This window comes from Xiphophorus couchianus, chromosome 19 (genome assembly GCF_001444195.1).
Source record: "Xiphophorus couchianus chromosome 19, X_couchianus-1.0, whole genome shotgun sequence".
Taxonomy (NCBI): Eukaryota; Metazoa; Chordata; class Actinopteri; order Cyprinodontiformes; family Poeciliidae; genus Xiphophorus; species Xiphophorus couchianus.
Genome location: NC_040246.1, coordinates 1,745,243 through 1,763,500, shown reverse-complemented (window position 1 = coordinate 1,763,500; position 18,258 = coordinate 1,745,243). Strand labels below are relative to the sequence as shown.

Genomic DNA, 18,258 nt, shown 5'->3' with positions numbered 1-18,258 from the left:
ATGTTGGTTCCCTCGGAAAATAAAGAATTCACTTCATGATAAATAGCTTGACTGACTGATTTTAAAAATTAGACACAATTTGACAGAACACTAAATTAACTTCTTTACATTCACATGGTGTTTTTAAAAGAATAGCCAATTTTAATAAAAATAAACTTGTCTTTTAAGTTGGAAATTAAAAAGCAAACGTAGCTGTTACCGGAAAAAAAATTAAAAAGCTGAAAAAAATATACCAATATATCCATTTTTGTATAGATTATTTGTATAGATTGATACAAATATATATATATATATATATATATATATATATATATATATTGATTATATATAAATATGTTATATGAATATATATTTATATATGTCATTGCAAGATTTATGTTATTGCTAGATTTTTTTTCCATTTCTTTTTTTGTTAATGTGTTTTTCCTCCAAAATGTATGCACTGAGGTTTAAAAGCAGATTAACAACTATTATTTTTCATAAACACTGGGTTAATGAACTGCTGTTTTGGGGGTCAGCCTCAATTAATCTCTGATTTATGTGAGTCTGGTTAAACTCTTGGTCAGCCTTCACCAGTTTCACTGACTCCGTCAGATAAAACTGAACTCCTGTGAACCTACCAGGTCAGAATAACGTCTCAGCTAATCTCACCGGATCAACACGCGCATTCATACAACAACCGCTAAAGGGAGACAGAATTTACACATATAATTTATTACAGAATGGCATAACATCAAATAAAAGATACATATTTATCTTCAAAGCTATCATTCAAAGTGAACAGTGAGACCAAAATCACCATGTTTTTACCACAGCAGTCAGCACGCGACACCGACTTTCATTTTTATCTAAAGAGTGTAAAACTGCACAAAATACAGCAGCTACCATAAGTAATAATATGGCACACAAGAGCTAAATACTTCATAAAGCATTTAGAGACATCCGCCCTCGCCAGATGTGCTGATGATGATGATGAAGATGATGGGCATCTGGACGAAGAGGGCTTGGAGCCAGAGGAAGGAGGATTCAAATTTAAACTACAAATATGTACGAATAGCAAGAGTCTAATTAGAAGAAAAGTCTTTGTATTTATTGCTGCCTGGAGTTATTGCATTTTTTATATTTAAATAGTATATATTATCATTTTGAAGCAAACAACTTTACAGTTTACCTACTTTTAAGCAGAGTGATGGAAACTAGCTGAACATAACATTGGTTCCCAATAAATAAAATCTTTTAAACTGTAAAACATAAATTAGAATAAAAAGTGACTTAACTCTGGCTCCAGGCCCAACGTTTAAAGATCGTTTAAAAATCTGCTTGTCGGCCGTCCGGCCTTATTTCACCTTCCTGTCAGGTTCTGTCCTCATGAGGCGCTCTGCTATTCAGCTCTGTAGAGTAACAGTGTATTTCATACGGTTTTGTTCAGTTTGACTCCTGCATCTCTACCCCTGAAGCCTCTTCATTCTCTCCGGCATTTGACTTCTCCTCACCTGCAACAAACACAGAGAGGATTTTGTTTCAGAGGAGGCAGAACATCCTCCTTCTAAAACTTCTAAAATTATTCACAATTCTTCTTCTTACGTCTTCTTACTCTTAAGGAATAATCAAGCTCCATTATATATACAAGAAAGCCGATTGTTTCCACCAGAACACTTGGCTCTCAGTAGCTGGGTTTCCGTTGAACATAAAATTGCACAATTTGACATTTTGAAAATAAATTTCCTCAATGGAAATGCATGAATTTTGGAAAAAAAATGAGAAAAATAGTTTTGGGCGCTAGCATGAATCGTTTTTTTTTAGAGGGGGGGGTTCTTTAGCCGTATCAAAGTTTATTTATTTCTCAAGACTGCAATGGAAACATTTCTTCCCCAACACACGAGTCACATGATCGATAACCTCATGTTACTTCTGGTGGAAACCACGAAGAAGAAGACGACAGGAAGTAGTTGGAGGAATTTGACAAATTTTTTTTATGAACAAACCTACCCGCGTTTTTTTTAATGGAAACGTTGCAATTATAAAATTTTGTATTTTCCACATTAGCTGAATATAGACAAAGTTTGGTGCTCATTTGTAACGGAAACACAGCCAGCATCCAGGTTTACTGGAGGTATTTTTAAGACTCTGTTAAACACTTTAAAAGCTGGTGGACTGGTTCAGGTTATACTGAGCTGTCTCAGTAGTTATGCTGCTATAGGGGAGGACAACCTGACCACTTTTCTTTATTCTCCTACCTCCTGCTGCTCTCCATTTATGTTTTCATTTACAACTGTCGCTTTCATAACCTCCATGTTCTTTCTGTAGTTTCTCACTCAGTGCTGTGATCGCTGTGTTTAGCCGGGTCACCTTCCTGGAGGGGCTGCCGGCTGAGCTGAGCGTATATCACTACAGATGACACACTCGACCCGATCTTTTTGTGTTCAACCTCGTCGCACTTCAGGACACTTCAAAGCTATTGAAGGAACAACTGCTGTCACAAGGTGGACGTACTTTTTCTATCGAGATTGTGATCCTGGTTAGCTGTGTTTCTACTCCAGACAAAGCCACTAACAGAGCAAATGTTGCCATAACTCTGCTTACTCTCTGTTTAAAAACTGTGGCTTTGCTTGTGATTAAAAGGTTGTAAGTTCGATTCCAGCTTCCTCCTGGAAGCTATTGCTCTGCAAATCGGTGTATAAGTAAGTGTACTTTGAGTGGTCAAAATGACAGACCGTTGTCAAAACCTGAGACCACAAACTTTAGCAAGTTTGGTCGTACAGTGTGTGGTATCCAGAGACACGGCAGTAGAACACCATAATCAATTTCGCTAACCAACATTCAGATGACAGATGGGAAACCTTGGAAAATCTCTCGAGATGAAACGCGAGTTCAGAGTAAACAAACATGGCCGACTGGGAAGAAGCAGTGCTGATAGATTGTGGACTGTATTTCACAGAGAAAAAGACATTGCTGACATCCACTGGACTTCATGGTGCGTCATGGTAGTTGTTTTGCTTTCTTTGTTTACAATTCTCCTCCGTGTTTCTGTCACCTTGCTTTCTGATTGGCTACGCATGACATGCAACACGCTTAAGATTATTGGAAGGGAAAAAACAAGACAAAAATTGACACAAAAATCTTGCCGTGTGATCCAGGCACTAGACTTCAAACTTAACCTGTACTCATAAATATTATACGTATTAGTATAGGAGGGTTCAAGTACTCCTGAGACCAGAGATCAGGTGAAGACAAATTTACTGAGCCATTTGTTGTATTCTTTGATTTCCACAGTAACTCTGCGTCAAATACAAGATGGCCGCCAGACCAGCCTCTGTGTCCTGCTCACCTGCGGTTTGATCGCCAGCTCTCCGTCTCTCACTTTGGGCGTCTGGGGATCCGGGATCGTCTGGCGGCCAGCGGAGCTCGCCGCTCTCCACCTCGGCCGCATCCATCGGCTCCACCACAATGGAGGGGAGCCTCTTGGACAGCTTCGGAAACCTCTCGTGTGTTTCTGGGAAGATCTGTTCCAAACTTATGTAAGGTTACCGCCAGGTATGTCATAGTTTGGAGAATTAAAGCGACCTCATTCCAACGTCAAATTTGAGGCCAACAACGTGGCAAACCAGACATAGAAAGGTAAATCTATGTACACTGCTGATTATCTCGTAGCATTTTAAATCATTGTTTTACAATGATTTGGAAAGGCTAGGGCTAGTTTAGTCGCTAACATTCTATAGCACTGACATTTTCTTTACGTTTGTACAAACTCACTAAAGCTGAATTTTCGTGGCGCAAATTGACATTTCAAACATAAATTTGCTTAATGTAATGTGCCAATTAAAAAAAACAACAAAAAAAAAACAAATTTTTGAATAAAAGGTGGGATTTTTGGTTTATTCCACAAAGCTGTATTGGGGACACTTTTTTTGCATCACACCAGTCACATGATCAACAACCGGATGTTGTCAATAGCGTAAACCATGGAGAAGAAAAACGACAGGAAGTAGATGGAGGATGTTTTTATTGACTTACAAATGTATTCACATGTGATTTTAATTGCATTTCTTATTTAATGGAAATGCCGCAGTTGCGAAATTGTGGGTTTTTTACAGATCGGCAGAATACTGACAAAGTTTTGCACGCATATGTAATGGAAGCGCAGCTTACGACACGACATGTTTCTACAACAAAGTAAGGGAGCTATTACTGATAGCTCTACTTTGCTTCAAGAAACTCACATTTCTTTTTTGTTTCTCTTTCCAATACCCGACATTACTTTTCACCTCTATATTTTTATGCTTTTTATAAGTTCTGTTTGAAGCTATACTTTTCAGTCGCTCTGGCTGAACTTGATTAAACTGCCTGTTTTGCTCCCAGGCAAATAAAGACACAGCAACTGTCATAGGAGACAGAGAAGCGCTATGACCTACTTCCTGTTTTCACTGATATCGGCCTGGACCAAAAACAGCCTGTCCTCATTGACTTCGTCACCCAGCGATGTTTTGAAGCTTTCCTAGCCAGTCCTGCGTGGGGCTGTGAGGTGGGGGAGCACTGGTGGGAGTAATCAAGTGTGACAAGGTGCAGGCAGTGGCTGAACGAGAAACCGCGATAGGCCCAGCTCCACCATGTGACCAGTGGAAACAGATTCAAATGCAATCAAAAGCAAGCGCTTCCTTCCCCAACCAAAAGAACTGGAGGACGAATTGTTTCAACCGCAGAAACCATGACCGTGTGAACATGCTTCAATCTGAACTAAACATGCAGCTAGCTACTCTTGTAGCGGCATGTTTAGGGTGGTGGACCTGCTGGAAGTTTAATCTCCATTCTAGTCTCAAGTCTTTTTTTTTAAGGCTCTAGATGTTCTGGGGCTTCTGTACGTGGCCCGATTCATTTTCATACAATGACTTAACTGAATGACGGCTTAATGCCGGCTCTACTGGACAGAATACACTTTAACACAGATCTGCTAAAAGACGCTTTCAACTTTATTACGTTTTCCCGTTCCTGCTGAAGAAAAGTAACCGGTTTTACATGAGATGTTTTTCACCACATGTAGCATTTACATGGAGCCCACTATACGGACAGGCAAGATGGAAGATGCAGTTATAGTACTTATTGAGGCATGTCTTCAATCAAAATAGATGTCGGGCTGCTAATTTGTTAGCTAGCGTCTGCAGTCTTCCTTATCCCTGCTATAGGGGCGCAGCCAATCAGCACCAAGGAAAATAAATAGTGCTCTTGGATTGGCTGCTTTGCAAACACCAGCAAATAACGTGTGAAGTTTCACTGCGCTGGTAGTGTTTCAGCTTCCCAAGCCTCATTTTCTTTCGAATATTTTAGACGTGCTCAAAAAAAACAAATTAGTGAAAAGTAAAAATTTCCACAAACAATCTGGAGTTGCATCACACAGAAAGGACATCAATATTGAATCTAAAATAGAAAACCTATCAGGTCCACTGTAGTTATTTCACTGTAATACATCAAATGTAACTTATTATTATAGCCAATGAAATGAAAAACACAAACCAACAGACACACAAAGAAGGATACTGAGTCCTGATCTCCTACTGCTCCTCCTCCGCTGAAGTCCTCCGTCCCAGGCTCCAAGGAGTTCATAACATCAGCCATCCTAAAAAAGAAAACAAAAAACCTATTGCACATCATCAGTTTTTAATCACATATTCATGCTTTCGTACTCAGCCTGTCTCGAGCGGCAGGATCTATGTCTGAGGCATGTGCGGCTTTTTCAATTAGTTCAGGATACTTTTCATTTTATTCGCTGCAATTATTCAGGAGTCATTTTGACATCGTTGTTCACAAGCCTACTCAGGAAGGCCTGGAGTAATAGCTGCCGTTGATTGGCCGACAACAATGGCCTATTATTGCCAACTATCCCACACACACCACAGAAGCGACGGGAGGTGGTCAATCAGCGGCGCAGAATTGTGGAGCAACAACAGCCCGGCTGCCAGCCTGAAGAGCGCGGGCATTAGCATGTAACAGCCTCAGCTCCAGGCTTTTCACGGCGCCTCGTTGCTTATATGTTGAAACAGTGAACACAAAAAAAAACAACAGGATCTCCAAGTACGAGAAGCAAACTGAAAGACAAAAAGACTTGGATCTAAATATGGGTGTTTTGTTGCCTTTATAGCACCTCAGCTGCCGGCGGGGAACTTTAGCAAAAAAAGAGCAGAATAGGAATCTCCTGTGGATTCCTGCCATGTGAGAACAAAACAATAACTGGCCTGGTCGCAGTGCAGACCCGGCACACACTAAAAAATATCTCAGACAAAAAGCCGCGGCTTCTGACCCGCTGATCAGCTAACATCAAACAGGCGTAGAAAAACGCGTCGCTTTCAAAAGCATTGAAGTCGGTTTTGAATACGGTGGGAAACATCCACATGCCTTCACTGAGACCAAGAACGAGTAAAAAAAAAATGTAAAAAGCAGTAAATGTTTAATGAAAAACAACACAGGATTTTAGACGAACCAGAACCAAACATGGAGAAGCAGCTTTCAGCTTCTATGTCCACACATCTAGAATAAACTTCCAGAAAACTGCAAAACCGCCAAAACGCATTAAATCAAGCCTAAAAAGCCGCCTGTTCACAGCTGCCTTTGGTTCATAAAACCTGGAGCGTCAGTCAACATGTTTGATATGTGCTTGATGATTTTGATGATGGCATTTGAAATGTAATGTTTATTGCTTGTTTCCCAACCGGTTGCTGTGTTATGTGTCTTTGAACTGCCTCGTTGCTGAGATTTTCTCCACAAATAAACCTGACTTGATGCATTGAGACCCGAAACTCAACATTTTTCTGATGGAAGGGAAATTTCAAGCCGTCTGCCTCGACCAATCCGATCCAGCAATTCTTAAAAACTCCAAAGTAACAGCAGTCACCCAGCAGAGCTGAGCTATTTAGCGACTTTTCAGATATAAAAAATAAAACTGGCCAAAATAGGAATCGGCAGGTCAAACCGCGATCGGTGCACCTCTAGTTTTAAAGCTCTACTAACCCAAATATATAGATAAGTTAAGGTAAGATAATTTTAATGATATGGCACGTTTTCAGCAGCAAGGCCATCCAAAGTGATTCACACGAATTAGAATGAATACAGACAAAACAACTAAACCAAAAGAAAGACAAAAGGTTGGAGGGGTATTAAACGAAATGTTTGGTTCCAGTTGTTTTGGGTCGGTAAACTAACAGTAGTTCCTCTAGCTCTTGCTCCAATATTAAAAGTATAAAACTAAATGTCGCTTCTCCGTGTTTGATTTCTGTTCTGGGTTGTTGCAAATATAGCTATTTGTTTTAGTTTAAGTGCATCCCTTGGTACTGAGCGCAGCGTCACAGATTTTTTTTCTCATACTGAAGCTTTTAAACTTGAGGAATTTCTTCCGACAATATTCTCCACATCAGAATCATGGTGGATTCCTCTCATACCCACCGACAGCTGCAGCATCATCCTGACCCCGTGACCTTGTTCTGGTTAGCTCATCAAAAAAAGAGAAGACATATCTGCTTTCCCATCACGCTGCTTAATGAACGCTGCGGTTAAACGGATATTAATAAAACACTTAACCGTACTTCCAGAAAACAGCAGACAATAACAGCGTGACCTTTCGTGTGACAAGTTATCAGAGACCCCACTTTGCGGCAATCAGACAAGCAGTTGCTGTTGCCATGGGTACGAGCGATTGAGATTTAATGCCTCTGATTGTCTGAGTGGTGCACTTTGCTCGGACGCGCGAGGCCCGAGGGCTGATTTGGGGGGTATTCATGTGTGCCGCGACGCTGCAATTACCACCGCCAGGTCGGGGGTCGTGTTGTTCTGAGACTGTCTTTGTGAAACCTGAAATTGCTTCTGCCCTTCATCCCCATCATCATCTCTCGGCGAGGGAAACAATACAGCTTTTATTCCTCATCAGAGGCCGGTATTGTTCGGCCGGGGAGGGAGTCGGCGCCGCGGCCGCTCTGCCGGCTCTCTGCTCCGCTGCTCAGGAGGCAGCAAACTCACAGGCTGGGGGCAGAGCTTCAGTACGATCATGTTTCCGCAAAGTGCCGCGGCTCTGCGGTGGCACGGAGCGAAACAGACTCAAGAATTTAAATGTTCAGGCCAAGCATGACACGGCAGACGACGTTTTCTGTCTTTCTTTTTTTGCCGAGGTTCGTGCTCACAGGAAGCCACTTCTGTTGCGCCTCAGCAGAGACGGGAAATGTGAAAACACTTTTCTGCTCACCTCTTGGATAGAGCTGCATTCCAGCAGCTAGTGTTTTAAGTGCTTACCGAATTTAAATTTAGGTAAATGAATGCGCTTCGTGGGTACTGTTGGAATGGTTGAACTCGAACCAAGTTGTTCTAGCGTGTTTTTCTGGTTTGAGACTAAAGTATAAAACTATCAGGGCAGAGAGAGGATCTAACACAAGCCTTAAAAGCTTGAAGCGAACCTAGCTAAAGGTTGCATAACCAAAGAAACACCAAATGATGGGAGTTTCTATTCTGACTGTATAGATGAAAATATCGAAAAACAAAGAGAGACTCAATTAGTGTCACAGATGGAGAGATTGTTTTTACAAAGCTTTGACCTGCCAGTACCGGTTTTCAGCTAATTTTACTTTTAGGAGGTATATATAAACATAATTTAAAATATTTTCTGTAAGTAGTTATGCATTATTTATCTAAGAAGCAGAAGAGACGTCACATTATGTAAGAGAAAACCTACGTTTGGTTACAAAGTTGACATTTTCAACTGTGTTTTAGAGACTTTTATTAGCATGATTAGCATAGCTAGCATTACCAACTCTATTAGTCTCTGTGTGTACTATTCCCTAACAAATGTAGACACTTAACCTTGAGATTTTTTTTAAAAGGCTAATTTTCCATCTCCATCATATTTCTTTTGGGTTACAGCTTAAAAGGATAAAACAGGAAGTTTGCTGCATTACATTCGGCTTTTGCATTTGAGATTTGACATAAACTAATGAGTGGTGGACTCTTTTTAAAAAAACGATGTGTCAGAAACAAAACAAAAAATGGCAAAAGGAGTGAAACGACCAGCCGTTACCGAGATCTAGCATGTCAGAGCTCAGGAATGCTTTCATGGCTATCTAGAATTTAAAACATGAAACAACTAAAGAAAAGAAGAACTTATTCTTAGCCATTTTATGTAAGCTCCACTGTAAAAAGACAAAATATATATATAAAAAAGAAATGTAAGGTGATAGGTCATGGATGTGCGGCACTTTAATGCAAATCAATCCACTCAAAAATATTTCATTTGGCAAAAAGGGTTGTGATGTTTGATGCACCTGTTTGTTTTAAATTGGTGTTTACACCACCTGTCCTTATTTGCTTAATTTATTACCTTGTTGTAGCTCTCATTATAGCTTCCATTTCATTAAAGCCTCCCTGTGAAGTGCTTTGATTTGTTTCATTATTTGTCCATGTAACACATACCTGTCAAGTCTCTAGTTTTGGCCCGGGAACTAACAGTTTTTTACCCCCCTTTCCCGCCGTGTACATATCCCGTATTTGACCCGCCGTCCGGACCCTTCAGCTCGTACGTTAGTTCCGCCCCCGCCGCTCGTACGTTAGCTCCGCCCCCCGCCCCCGCTGTGACAGTGCCACCGGATGGCGACATTTCCCGTATTCTCAAATCCAAAACTTGACAGGTTTGTGAGGTCACATAAATAACATGCTGCAAAATGGACAGCTAGTCTGTTGACAAGTTCACACAGTTCAGTGTGTGTCAGAAGGCTCTTCTTCTATTCACTACACACATTAAGTATACATAGTGATGCAGCACTCCACCTGGCCCACTGCTGCCAGCTGGCTAAAAACAAGCTAACACTTTTTGTTCTTGCTTAAAAAGAAAGAAGAAATGTCTGTTTGGAAATATTTCCAAAAGCAAAACAAGTAGACAGTCGTGGTGTCTAAATAAGGTATGCTTTTCAAACTACAGTTGACAATTCATAACAGTAGGGTTACCATATTTTACTTTGGGAAAACCAGGACAACGTGCAGCGGGGGGGGTGAGTTGTTGGGGAGTCTGTGAAAGCCTTTTTTTAACAACCCAGACGTGCAGTCCATTGATCGGTAGCTTTCGTGGTGCTTTACAGTATGGAAAGCAAAGCTGCCTTCTGCTGCAGTGACGGCTGCACTATCTGACTTTGTCACAAAGAAATCTGTGACTTTAGCCGAAGAGCTTTCGCCCCTGGCTGCTTTCGCGTGCTTTGCTGACTTCACGTGCACTTGCAGGTCGTTGGCACCTTTATTTGCCACAGACACATAAGTGCCTGCCTTACACGTCAAACACTCCGCCTCATAGGGATCACGACCTTGACGAAAGCACGGGAATCTTTTCTTTAATTCCTCCGTAAACGTACACTTTCGTTTAGGCATTTTTGCCGTAGAATCGGCGGACACACATGTGCTATCGCCTGTCACACTTAAGGTTTAACTAGTCTAGCGGCCGGTGTACAAGTGAACTCAGCTATCTTTACTTTTCCCACACACACTCGCACACATAATGCAACGTGATTGGATTTGGGGAGAAGGGTGTGACTAATTTGCCATACAAAGAAACCTGGAATGGAGTCGTGGAACGGAGTGGCAATGTAATCACAATGCACTGTAAGCTATGTAATGTAATGTAATGGCAGTTGACCAAAATCCCGGACGATTTTTAAATTCCCCCCGGACATCTTTTTAGGTCTGAAAAGTAGGACATGTCCGGGAAAAAGAGGACGTCTGGTCACCCTACATAACAGCAGCATGTCTAATCAGAAACTGACTCCAGGTTGTCTACCAGAGCCGATGGTCCAGCTAATTAGCTAGCTAATATTAGCTTGTTATCCTTCCAGTGTTACTTTATGACACTGGAAGATTTCTGACAATCTTCAGACAAAAATGTAGTAAAGTCCAAAAAGGACTAAGAAATTACTAATACATTTACAAAGTGTTTATTCTATATTTTTTATTGTTATATGTGTAAAACTCAAAATAACAGTAATTGTATAGTATTTGGATATGGTGAGAATAAATATTATAGTAATGGTATCGTTTTAAAGGCGGTGTTTTAAGGATATTATTATACTGTGAAAATACTTACCATATTTAACCACATAAACATACAATAGAGCATAACAATGAATGCTATGAGGTTAGCTTTAAAGCTAAACAACACATCACAGGTGTGATAACATTTTTGTTTGTTTACACAGTACAATACAGATAGATGAGGAGATACATGTAAGTACAGTCATTTGTGAATATCTTGTAAATATGGGTCATCACATCTCCCTGTAATGTAAAACTAATAAACGCTTCTAAAAAAAAAAAACATTAAAAGGTCTACATAAAGGGCATGTGTGTCAATGTTTCATGAAACACACTCCAAGTTTGCTGTAGCAAAATATAATCCAGATTTTCAAACATAGTCCACTTAGCACTATGTCTTCACCATAACAAGTACCAATCTTGTATTTGCATGTCTTACAGCACAGACTTGTAAGAAAAAAATGGCCTAAATGAACATGTTGTACTCAGCCAGGTGTTCAAATTCTGAGTGACAAATGAAATGGATGGTATTAGTAGTCGCTAGGCATGAGCCAGCTGTCAGTCTCCAGTTACATCACGGCCTTACAGAACTCTTCAGCCGAACCTCTCGCCAAATCAAGCAAATACAGTCATATCCGCCCGGCTCTGTCCTCACTACACCGGCTCCCAGGGGGGGTTTGAATTTGCTTCAAAATTCTTGTGCTTTCAATGGCCCTGCAGGTGAGCACAAGACAAAAAGTGCAGCCACCAAGGTATCTAACCTGGTATCACCAAGTTAGATACCAGGAAATTTAAAAAAAACCTTGGTCGGGACATGACTTCAGTCTGATACTTGAGATCGGGGCAACAGGGCCGTGCCTACAAGTATCTGGGGCGAAGAGGCCAAATCTCCAAAAATGCAAAGTGACAAAAGAGCTGGGTGACTAAGAACCGTGAGAATTGCTTTGGTTTGGTAGTTCATCTATTCAGTTTCTGCCACAGCACCTAGCCTGGACCAGAGCAATTCAACACAAACGCACATCGTCTCCTAGAGGAGAGCTGCGATCCTTTGCAGCTAATATATTCTTTGTCCGACTGCATGCACTTGATTGCGACATCTGTACCATGACCTTTCGGGACAAATACACCGTTAAACCCCTAATAATTCAAACAGGATTCAAATACGAATTAGCAAAAGTGTGACTGGATATATTTTGCCCCAGATCTTTATGAGATTGTCACAGCATGAAAAACTTGACTCTTATAATACTTGTTCTTTGAGTTTGCGTGGTAACAGATCCTGTGTCGGAAACTGCCTCTTTTAATCTGAAACCGCATCATGATAATCATATTTATTTGTACATATCACCCAAATTTAACATACAGCAAAAGAACACTTACTACATTTCCTACCCATCCTACCTGAATATCCTTGCAAGGTCTCCAGGATGTTGCTCCCAACTCTTCTAGTATTTTTCAAACACATTTTAAACAGAATATGCTAACACTTTGCTGTTCTGCTTTTTATATATTAACATAAATATTTTAAAAAATAGCATCAGATTGTTAATTGAACAGGATATTTTCTGACAGCCCATGGTCAGCTGCTAAAGAGACATGGTGAAGACAGCATGCTAACTGTCGTCTTAAAACAACCTCAATAAGGAAAATGGCCACTGCTCGCCATATGGGTGACTTAATGCTTTGTATTTATTGAAATATGTTATTGTGTCGCCAGATTTGCTGGTGTTTCTGATGAGTAAACGATAAGGCGAAGATGAATGCACCAAGAAAAATCTCTAAAACTCTTCTGTATAGCAGAGAACCACCAGTCACAGATCTAAGGCTGAAGCCAGCAGCTTCTGATCTATGAGTGAATTATGAACCATTTTAAGCAGTTTTCAACTGAAGAGCATGGCATAGCGCTTTTCAGAAAATCACCCACAGTCTTGCGCTTAATCCTCACATTTTGCTTTTCAAAACACCAAAAAAAAAAAAAAAACACACACACACACACACACACACACACCACAGTTTGTCCTCTTTCCTGAGCCCATCAGCAGATTTAACACAGTCGAGACTTTTTAAGCGGAGAGCCTTTGGGGCTATTCGGCAGCCAGTTGATTTCACAACTTTTCTTTGGCAGATCCAGAGCGTTGAGGGGATACTATGAAAACGACTCCTCCACTCTCTCTTACATCACTGACGCCACAACTCGAACACGTTCAGCTTAGCAACTAAAGGGAAAGTTCTTCATTTTTAAAGTGAGGTTCTGTTAAAGCAGGCAGTATCTTACTTTGCAATAGGTAACGCTCACATTTTTCTTAAAGCGGTACAACGATGGGACCTTATGAAACCTTTAAGACATTCACGTGCCTACAGTCGTTTATTTACACACAAAAAAAAAGATTATTTTTTAAATGGATCCGCCCGTGATCGTCCTGAATAAACACAAAATCCAGATTTCATATTGCGATTTCTTTTATTAAGGGAAATGCCTTCCAAACCAACTTGGTCTTATGTGAAACCATAACTGCTCTCTCAGCCTAGTATCTGATTGTACCAGCTTTGACAACAACAACTGAACGCCATCAGGCGTTTCAAATGTCTGGCAACGAGTCTTTCACATCGCTGAGGAGGAATCTTGGCCCAATCTCCTGCTCCATTGTTTTAATTAAGTCACACTGGAGGGTTTATGAGAAGCCAACTGTGCTTCTGCATCAACATTTAACTGGACATTATTAGTAGAGAGCAAGAATTCATGGTTCAAACAATTAACACAAAACTATGCGGATCCTGAACGGAACAGAAAAGCAGCCCCAGATCATAACACCACCACCGCTGTGCTTTGCTGTCAACAATGTTCTTTCTCTGAAATCCTGTGTAGGTTTTGTTGTCAGGTGTAACATGTTTCAAAAAGTTCAATTTTTGTCTCCTCAGTCTGTAGACGATTTAGTCAAAACTCTTCGGGATCGCTGAAATATGTTTTCTGAAAACGGAAAAATGTTCTTTATTTTTCTCAGCATTGGTTTTTGCCTTAGAGCTCTCGCATGAATCCCAATTTTAACCCTGTTTTTTTTTCTTTTTTCATTGCTGAATTTGACTTTATTAGTTTATTTGAGTAGAGACAAGCTTCCAGTAGGAACAGATACTTAATATTTTAGCCTGAGATGATTTACTATATCTGTCCCCAGTGAGGCGTTTAGATATCAATAAAAAATGATATTATACAAGGTTCAAAATGCAAAACAGATCATGGAACTCACTGTCACTTCACTCCACTTCATGTTGTTGCACCGGATCAGCTTACATGATTTCTCTTTCCTGTAGTTCTCAGCTTTCCAGAAAATGAAATGTTGCTAATCACAACCAGCTCAGGATTGAACAGGAGGAACAACTGTTATTTTACAGGCTTTTCTTCCCTTAATAACTAAACTCCTTATTTGAAAACTGCATTTTGCATTTACTCAGGTTATTTTGTGAACGAAACTCATTTGAATACATAACTGAGCTTAATGTTTGACAACTGGGATCAGTAGTTATCAGTAGTCAGATAGTTACTCTGTACTGTAAATGTTTGGTTCTGTTACCAGTTACTACCTCCAGTTTCCGTTTCCTTTTTATAAATAATAACACGCTTCTGCATAAATAACAGCTCATTGCAAACATATGGCTGCAACGATAAATGTAATTTATTTTATTTTATTTTGGGAGTTCGGTAAACGGTCGATACTTACATGAGAAACCGACCGTATCCACCGATCACATCTTCCTCTGCAGAGGTCTGAAAATCGGCCAAGGTCTCCTTTTTGCTCTGCCGTGAGGGGCCTGGCGGACAACCCCGCTCACCAGGTCACATCTGTTAACACGTTTACTAAATATAGCAGCTTCATCGCTTTACTTAGCAACTTTTCAGTCAAAAAAAAAAAAATTGGCTAAATTGGCCAAAAATTGGAGTCGACGGGGTCAGACGTTGATCGGCCAGAAAACTGCCGATCGGTGCATCCGTCATTTTAAAAGGTTCGCAAAATAAAGTTAGCGTGAATCCCCTGAACGTTTCTGGGACTGGAATTGTCTGAAAATGTAGAAATCGACTACAATCATGGCCTGTTTTGGACTGTACCAAATAAGTTGGATTTGTACTAAATGAAGACACCAACAGAGTTTGAATAGCGTAAGATCGAATAAATAAATGAGACACTTTATTAATGTCCAAAAGTACACCAGGTAGAAAGGATAGAGACACACAACCCCACACACACTCACCACTGGCAACGACTTAGAGAGACCTATCAACCTAACAGTCGTGTTTCCAGACTGAGAGGAAGCAGGAGCGCTGAAAAATGTAAATACATAAAAACTAAAAATCCAACAGACGCGCATAGAAATAAAAACTGTCCACAGAACTACAGAGAATCTGTAGCACTTTAACTGCATGCTGCCTTTCAATGCAATCTAATTTCAAGAATGCAGAACTGTCTCTTTAAAACAGAAACTCCGTCTCAAAATGCCACTTTCCCCCCTAAATCCTGTGAGATTTGGGGCCAAAAGAAAATTTCTTCGCTGCGCCCAAAAACGGGAGCGCCGTTTCCTCTGGCTGTGAAACGCCTCGCTGCCTCGCTGCTGTCCTCCAGCTGAAGTTCAGTTTGATTCCTCCTGCTTGTTGCCCCAGTTCACCAGTCCCCTGATATTTCGGAGGCACAGAAGCTTATATTTCTGCAAAGCATTGCACGTAACTTTGAAAAAAAAAAAAAAAAAAAAGAAAGAAAGAAAGAAAAAAAAAATGTACGTAAATGTCTAGACTGGCTGTTTTAGCGCAAGTTTAAACTAACTCCCTGTACAACAGGTAGATGGTGTTAGAAAGAGCTCCACCACATGCGGAAAACACTCAAATCCCCCTTTTAAAAATAATTTTCATGTCGACAATTTTTTTCTTGTTTTTATTTTATATATATATATATATATATATAAACTATTACAATGAGCTTGGAGAGTAATACTATTTTTAATTTTTTTATTATTATTATTTTTGTCTTAATGGGAAGAAGAAGCGCTCCTACCTGTCTGCGGGCTGATCCAGAGTCTCAGAGCAGAAAGGTCTCCCTCCTCCGCTGCCTCATCACACTGATCCTGCTGCCGATGATGCTTCAGCTGCTGCTGCTGCTGCTGCTGCGAATGATGATGATGATGATGATGATGATGATGATGATGATGATGATGATGATGTGGGCGACAGGCGGAGGAGCGAAGAACGTTCTCTGTGAAGTTACCGCTCGTACGAAAGTGTTTGGAGTCTGCGCAGTGGAGCGTGACCGGTGCTGCCTTCACTGAATACGGAAAGGTGGGGATTTTAAAGTCAGGTGTAAACCCATTGGGGACGATGCTGTGCACGGTTTCCCAGCGCGCGTTAGTTGCTTAGTGAGGGCAGCAATTCACTTATTAAAAAAAATTGTACTGGATTGTACGTATGATCGTTTCAATAAAATTCGAAACGTGTAAGTCAATAAATAAATCCGCTTTTGTTTGTTTGCTTGTTTGTTTGTTTAACACAACTATTTTCCGTAAGATGAGAAATACATACGTTATTAAAATTTGATATTCCTAATTCAAATTTTATACTTATAACACCATATTTTCTATATTTATTTGTTTATATATTTTGAAGTAATTTAGGTCCATTCAATACAATAATGTTATTTCTGAAACGTTACCACTAAATGAAACACATCGTACAGATTTATTACACACAGATGGATTCTTGAAAGCCTACATTTCCGTTAACTATGATGATTTTCCATTTACAGTTAACTAAAAAACACAAAATTAGAATAGCGCATCAAATCATTAAATAAAACATACTTAAAACAGAAATGTGGGCTTAATAAAAGGTACATTTAATTATTTTTAATGTTATTTTCAAATGGTACTTTTAATCCCACAAACGTGCCGTCCACCTACAAAATAACTAACCCCAGTCATGGGCAGGGGTTGACCAATCAAATGTTAGGAGTTATTTTCATTTATTACATTTTTATTTAATAAAAATCAACAATGAGGATAATGACTGAGGGTCACTGCGCGTAACACACCCTGTAAATTCTAGACATTAACAGGTACCATAGAATTGCAATATTACAATATTACATATTTGTAAGGGAAGTAGTTTTCATAACTCTGTAACACAGGACTTTCATAAGTTGTTACAGATTCTCTCAAAAATCTAAACACACCTGTTAAAATCCTACATTATTATGATGTAAAATGAGAAAAATGTCATTATCCAGGCAGAGCTGGAGCTGCTGCTCCTCTGAACCGAAGGAGTCAACTAACCACACATTTCTTTAAGAAAGTCCTGCCTGTCGTTGCTAATGATCTGATCCAAATAGTAAACTCATTTCCCCCAGGTTTTAACAGCAGTAATCAAACCACTGATAAAAAAGAACAATCTGGACAAATCACTAATGCAGAATTACAGGCCGATCTCTGACCTCCAACCTGCCATTCATCAGCAAAGTTATTGAAAAAGCAGTTTAAACAATTAAATAGCTTCCTAACTATAACCAACCGCTTTGACTCCTTCCAGTCTGGTTTCCGATGTCACCACAGCACAGAGACCGCCCTCATAAAAGTGTTCAATGATCCACAGTGTTAACCACAGTGGTGGTTCTGTTGGACCTCAGTGCAGCTTTTGACACTGTTGACCATGACATGTTACTGAATCGACTGGAGAGTTGGGTCGGACTCTCCGGTCCAGTACTTAACTGGTTTGAATCCTACATAAAGAACAGGGATTTCTTTGTTTCAATTGGAAACTTCTCATCAAAGACGTCAAAGGTCACATGTGGGGTACCCCAAGGTTCAATCCTAGGACCCCTTTTATTCAATATTTATATGCTCCCACTAGCTCAGGTTATAACAGGAAATAATATTAGCTACCATAACTATGCAGATGACACACAGCTCTACATTACGATGTCACCAGGTGACCTTTGACCCCATCCAATCACTGAACAGATGCTTAGAACAGATAAATGTGTGGATGTGCCAAAACTTTCTCCAGCTGAACAGAAACAAAACTGAAGTTATTATTTTTGGACCTAAAGAGGAACGATCTAGAGTTATAGATCTAGAGTTATAGATCTAGAGTCAACGCACAGCTTCAGTTATTACAACTAAAAACCAGCGATCAGGCCCGAAACCCGGGAGTAGTGATGGACTCTGACCTGAACCTCCAGA

The 18,258-nt window shown here is 40.1% G+C and overlaps 1 protein-coding gene across 1 annotated transcript; it reads right to left on the bottom strand.

Moving 5' to 3' along the window:
• Positions 1-698: 698 nt before the first annotated feature.
• Positions 699-16,305, bottom strand: LOC114134850 (LBH domain-containing protein 2-like). Its single transcript, XM_028001707.1, has 4 exons — positions 16,083-16,305; positions 5,533-5,611; positions 3,329-3,503; positions 699-1,493 (listed from the first exon to the last, which is right to left on the bottom strand). The coding sequence occupies exons 2-4, from the start codon at positions 5,608-5,610 to the stop codon at positions 1,426-1,428; spliced, it is 321 nt and encodes a 106-aa protein (XP_027857508.1). The 5' UTR covers position 5,611; positions 16,083-16,305; the 3' UTR covers positions 699-1,425.
• Between the last annotated feature and the right edge of the window lie 1,953 nt (positions 16,306-18,258).

Excerpts from the sequence above, each read along its gene's own strand:
- LOC114134850 (XM_028001707.1), bottom strand. The coding sequence starts at position 5,610 with ATGGCTGATGTTATGAACTCCTTGGAGCCTGGGACGGAGGACTTCAGC. Across the intron at positions 3,504-5,532 it reads CAGTAGGAGATCAGGACTCA|ATCTTCCCAGAAACACACGA; the intron begins GTATCCTTCTTT and ends AGTTTGGAACAG. Across the intron at positions 1,494-3,328 it reads AGCTGGCGATCAAACCGCAG|GTGAGGAGAAGTCAAATGCC; the intron begins GTGAGCAGGACA and ends TGTTTGTTGCAG.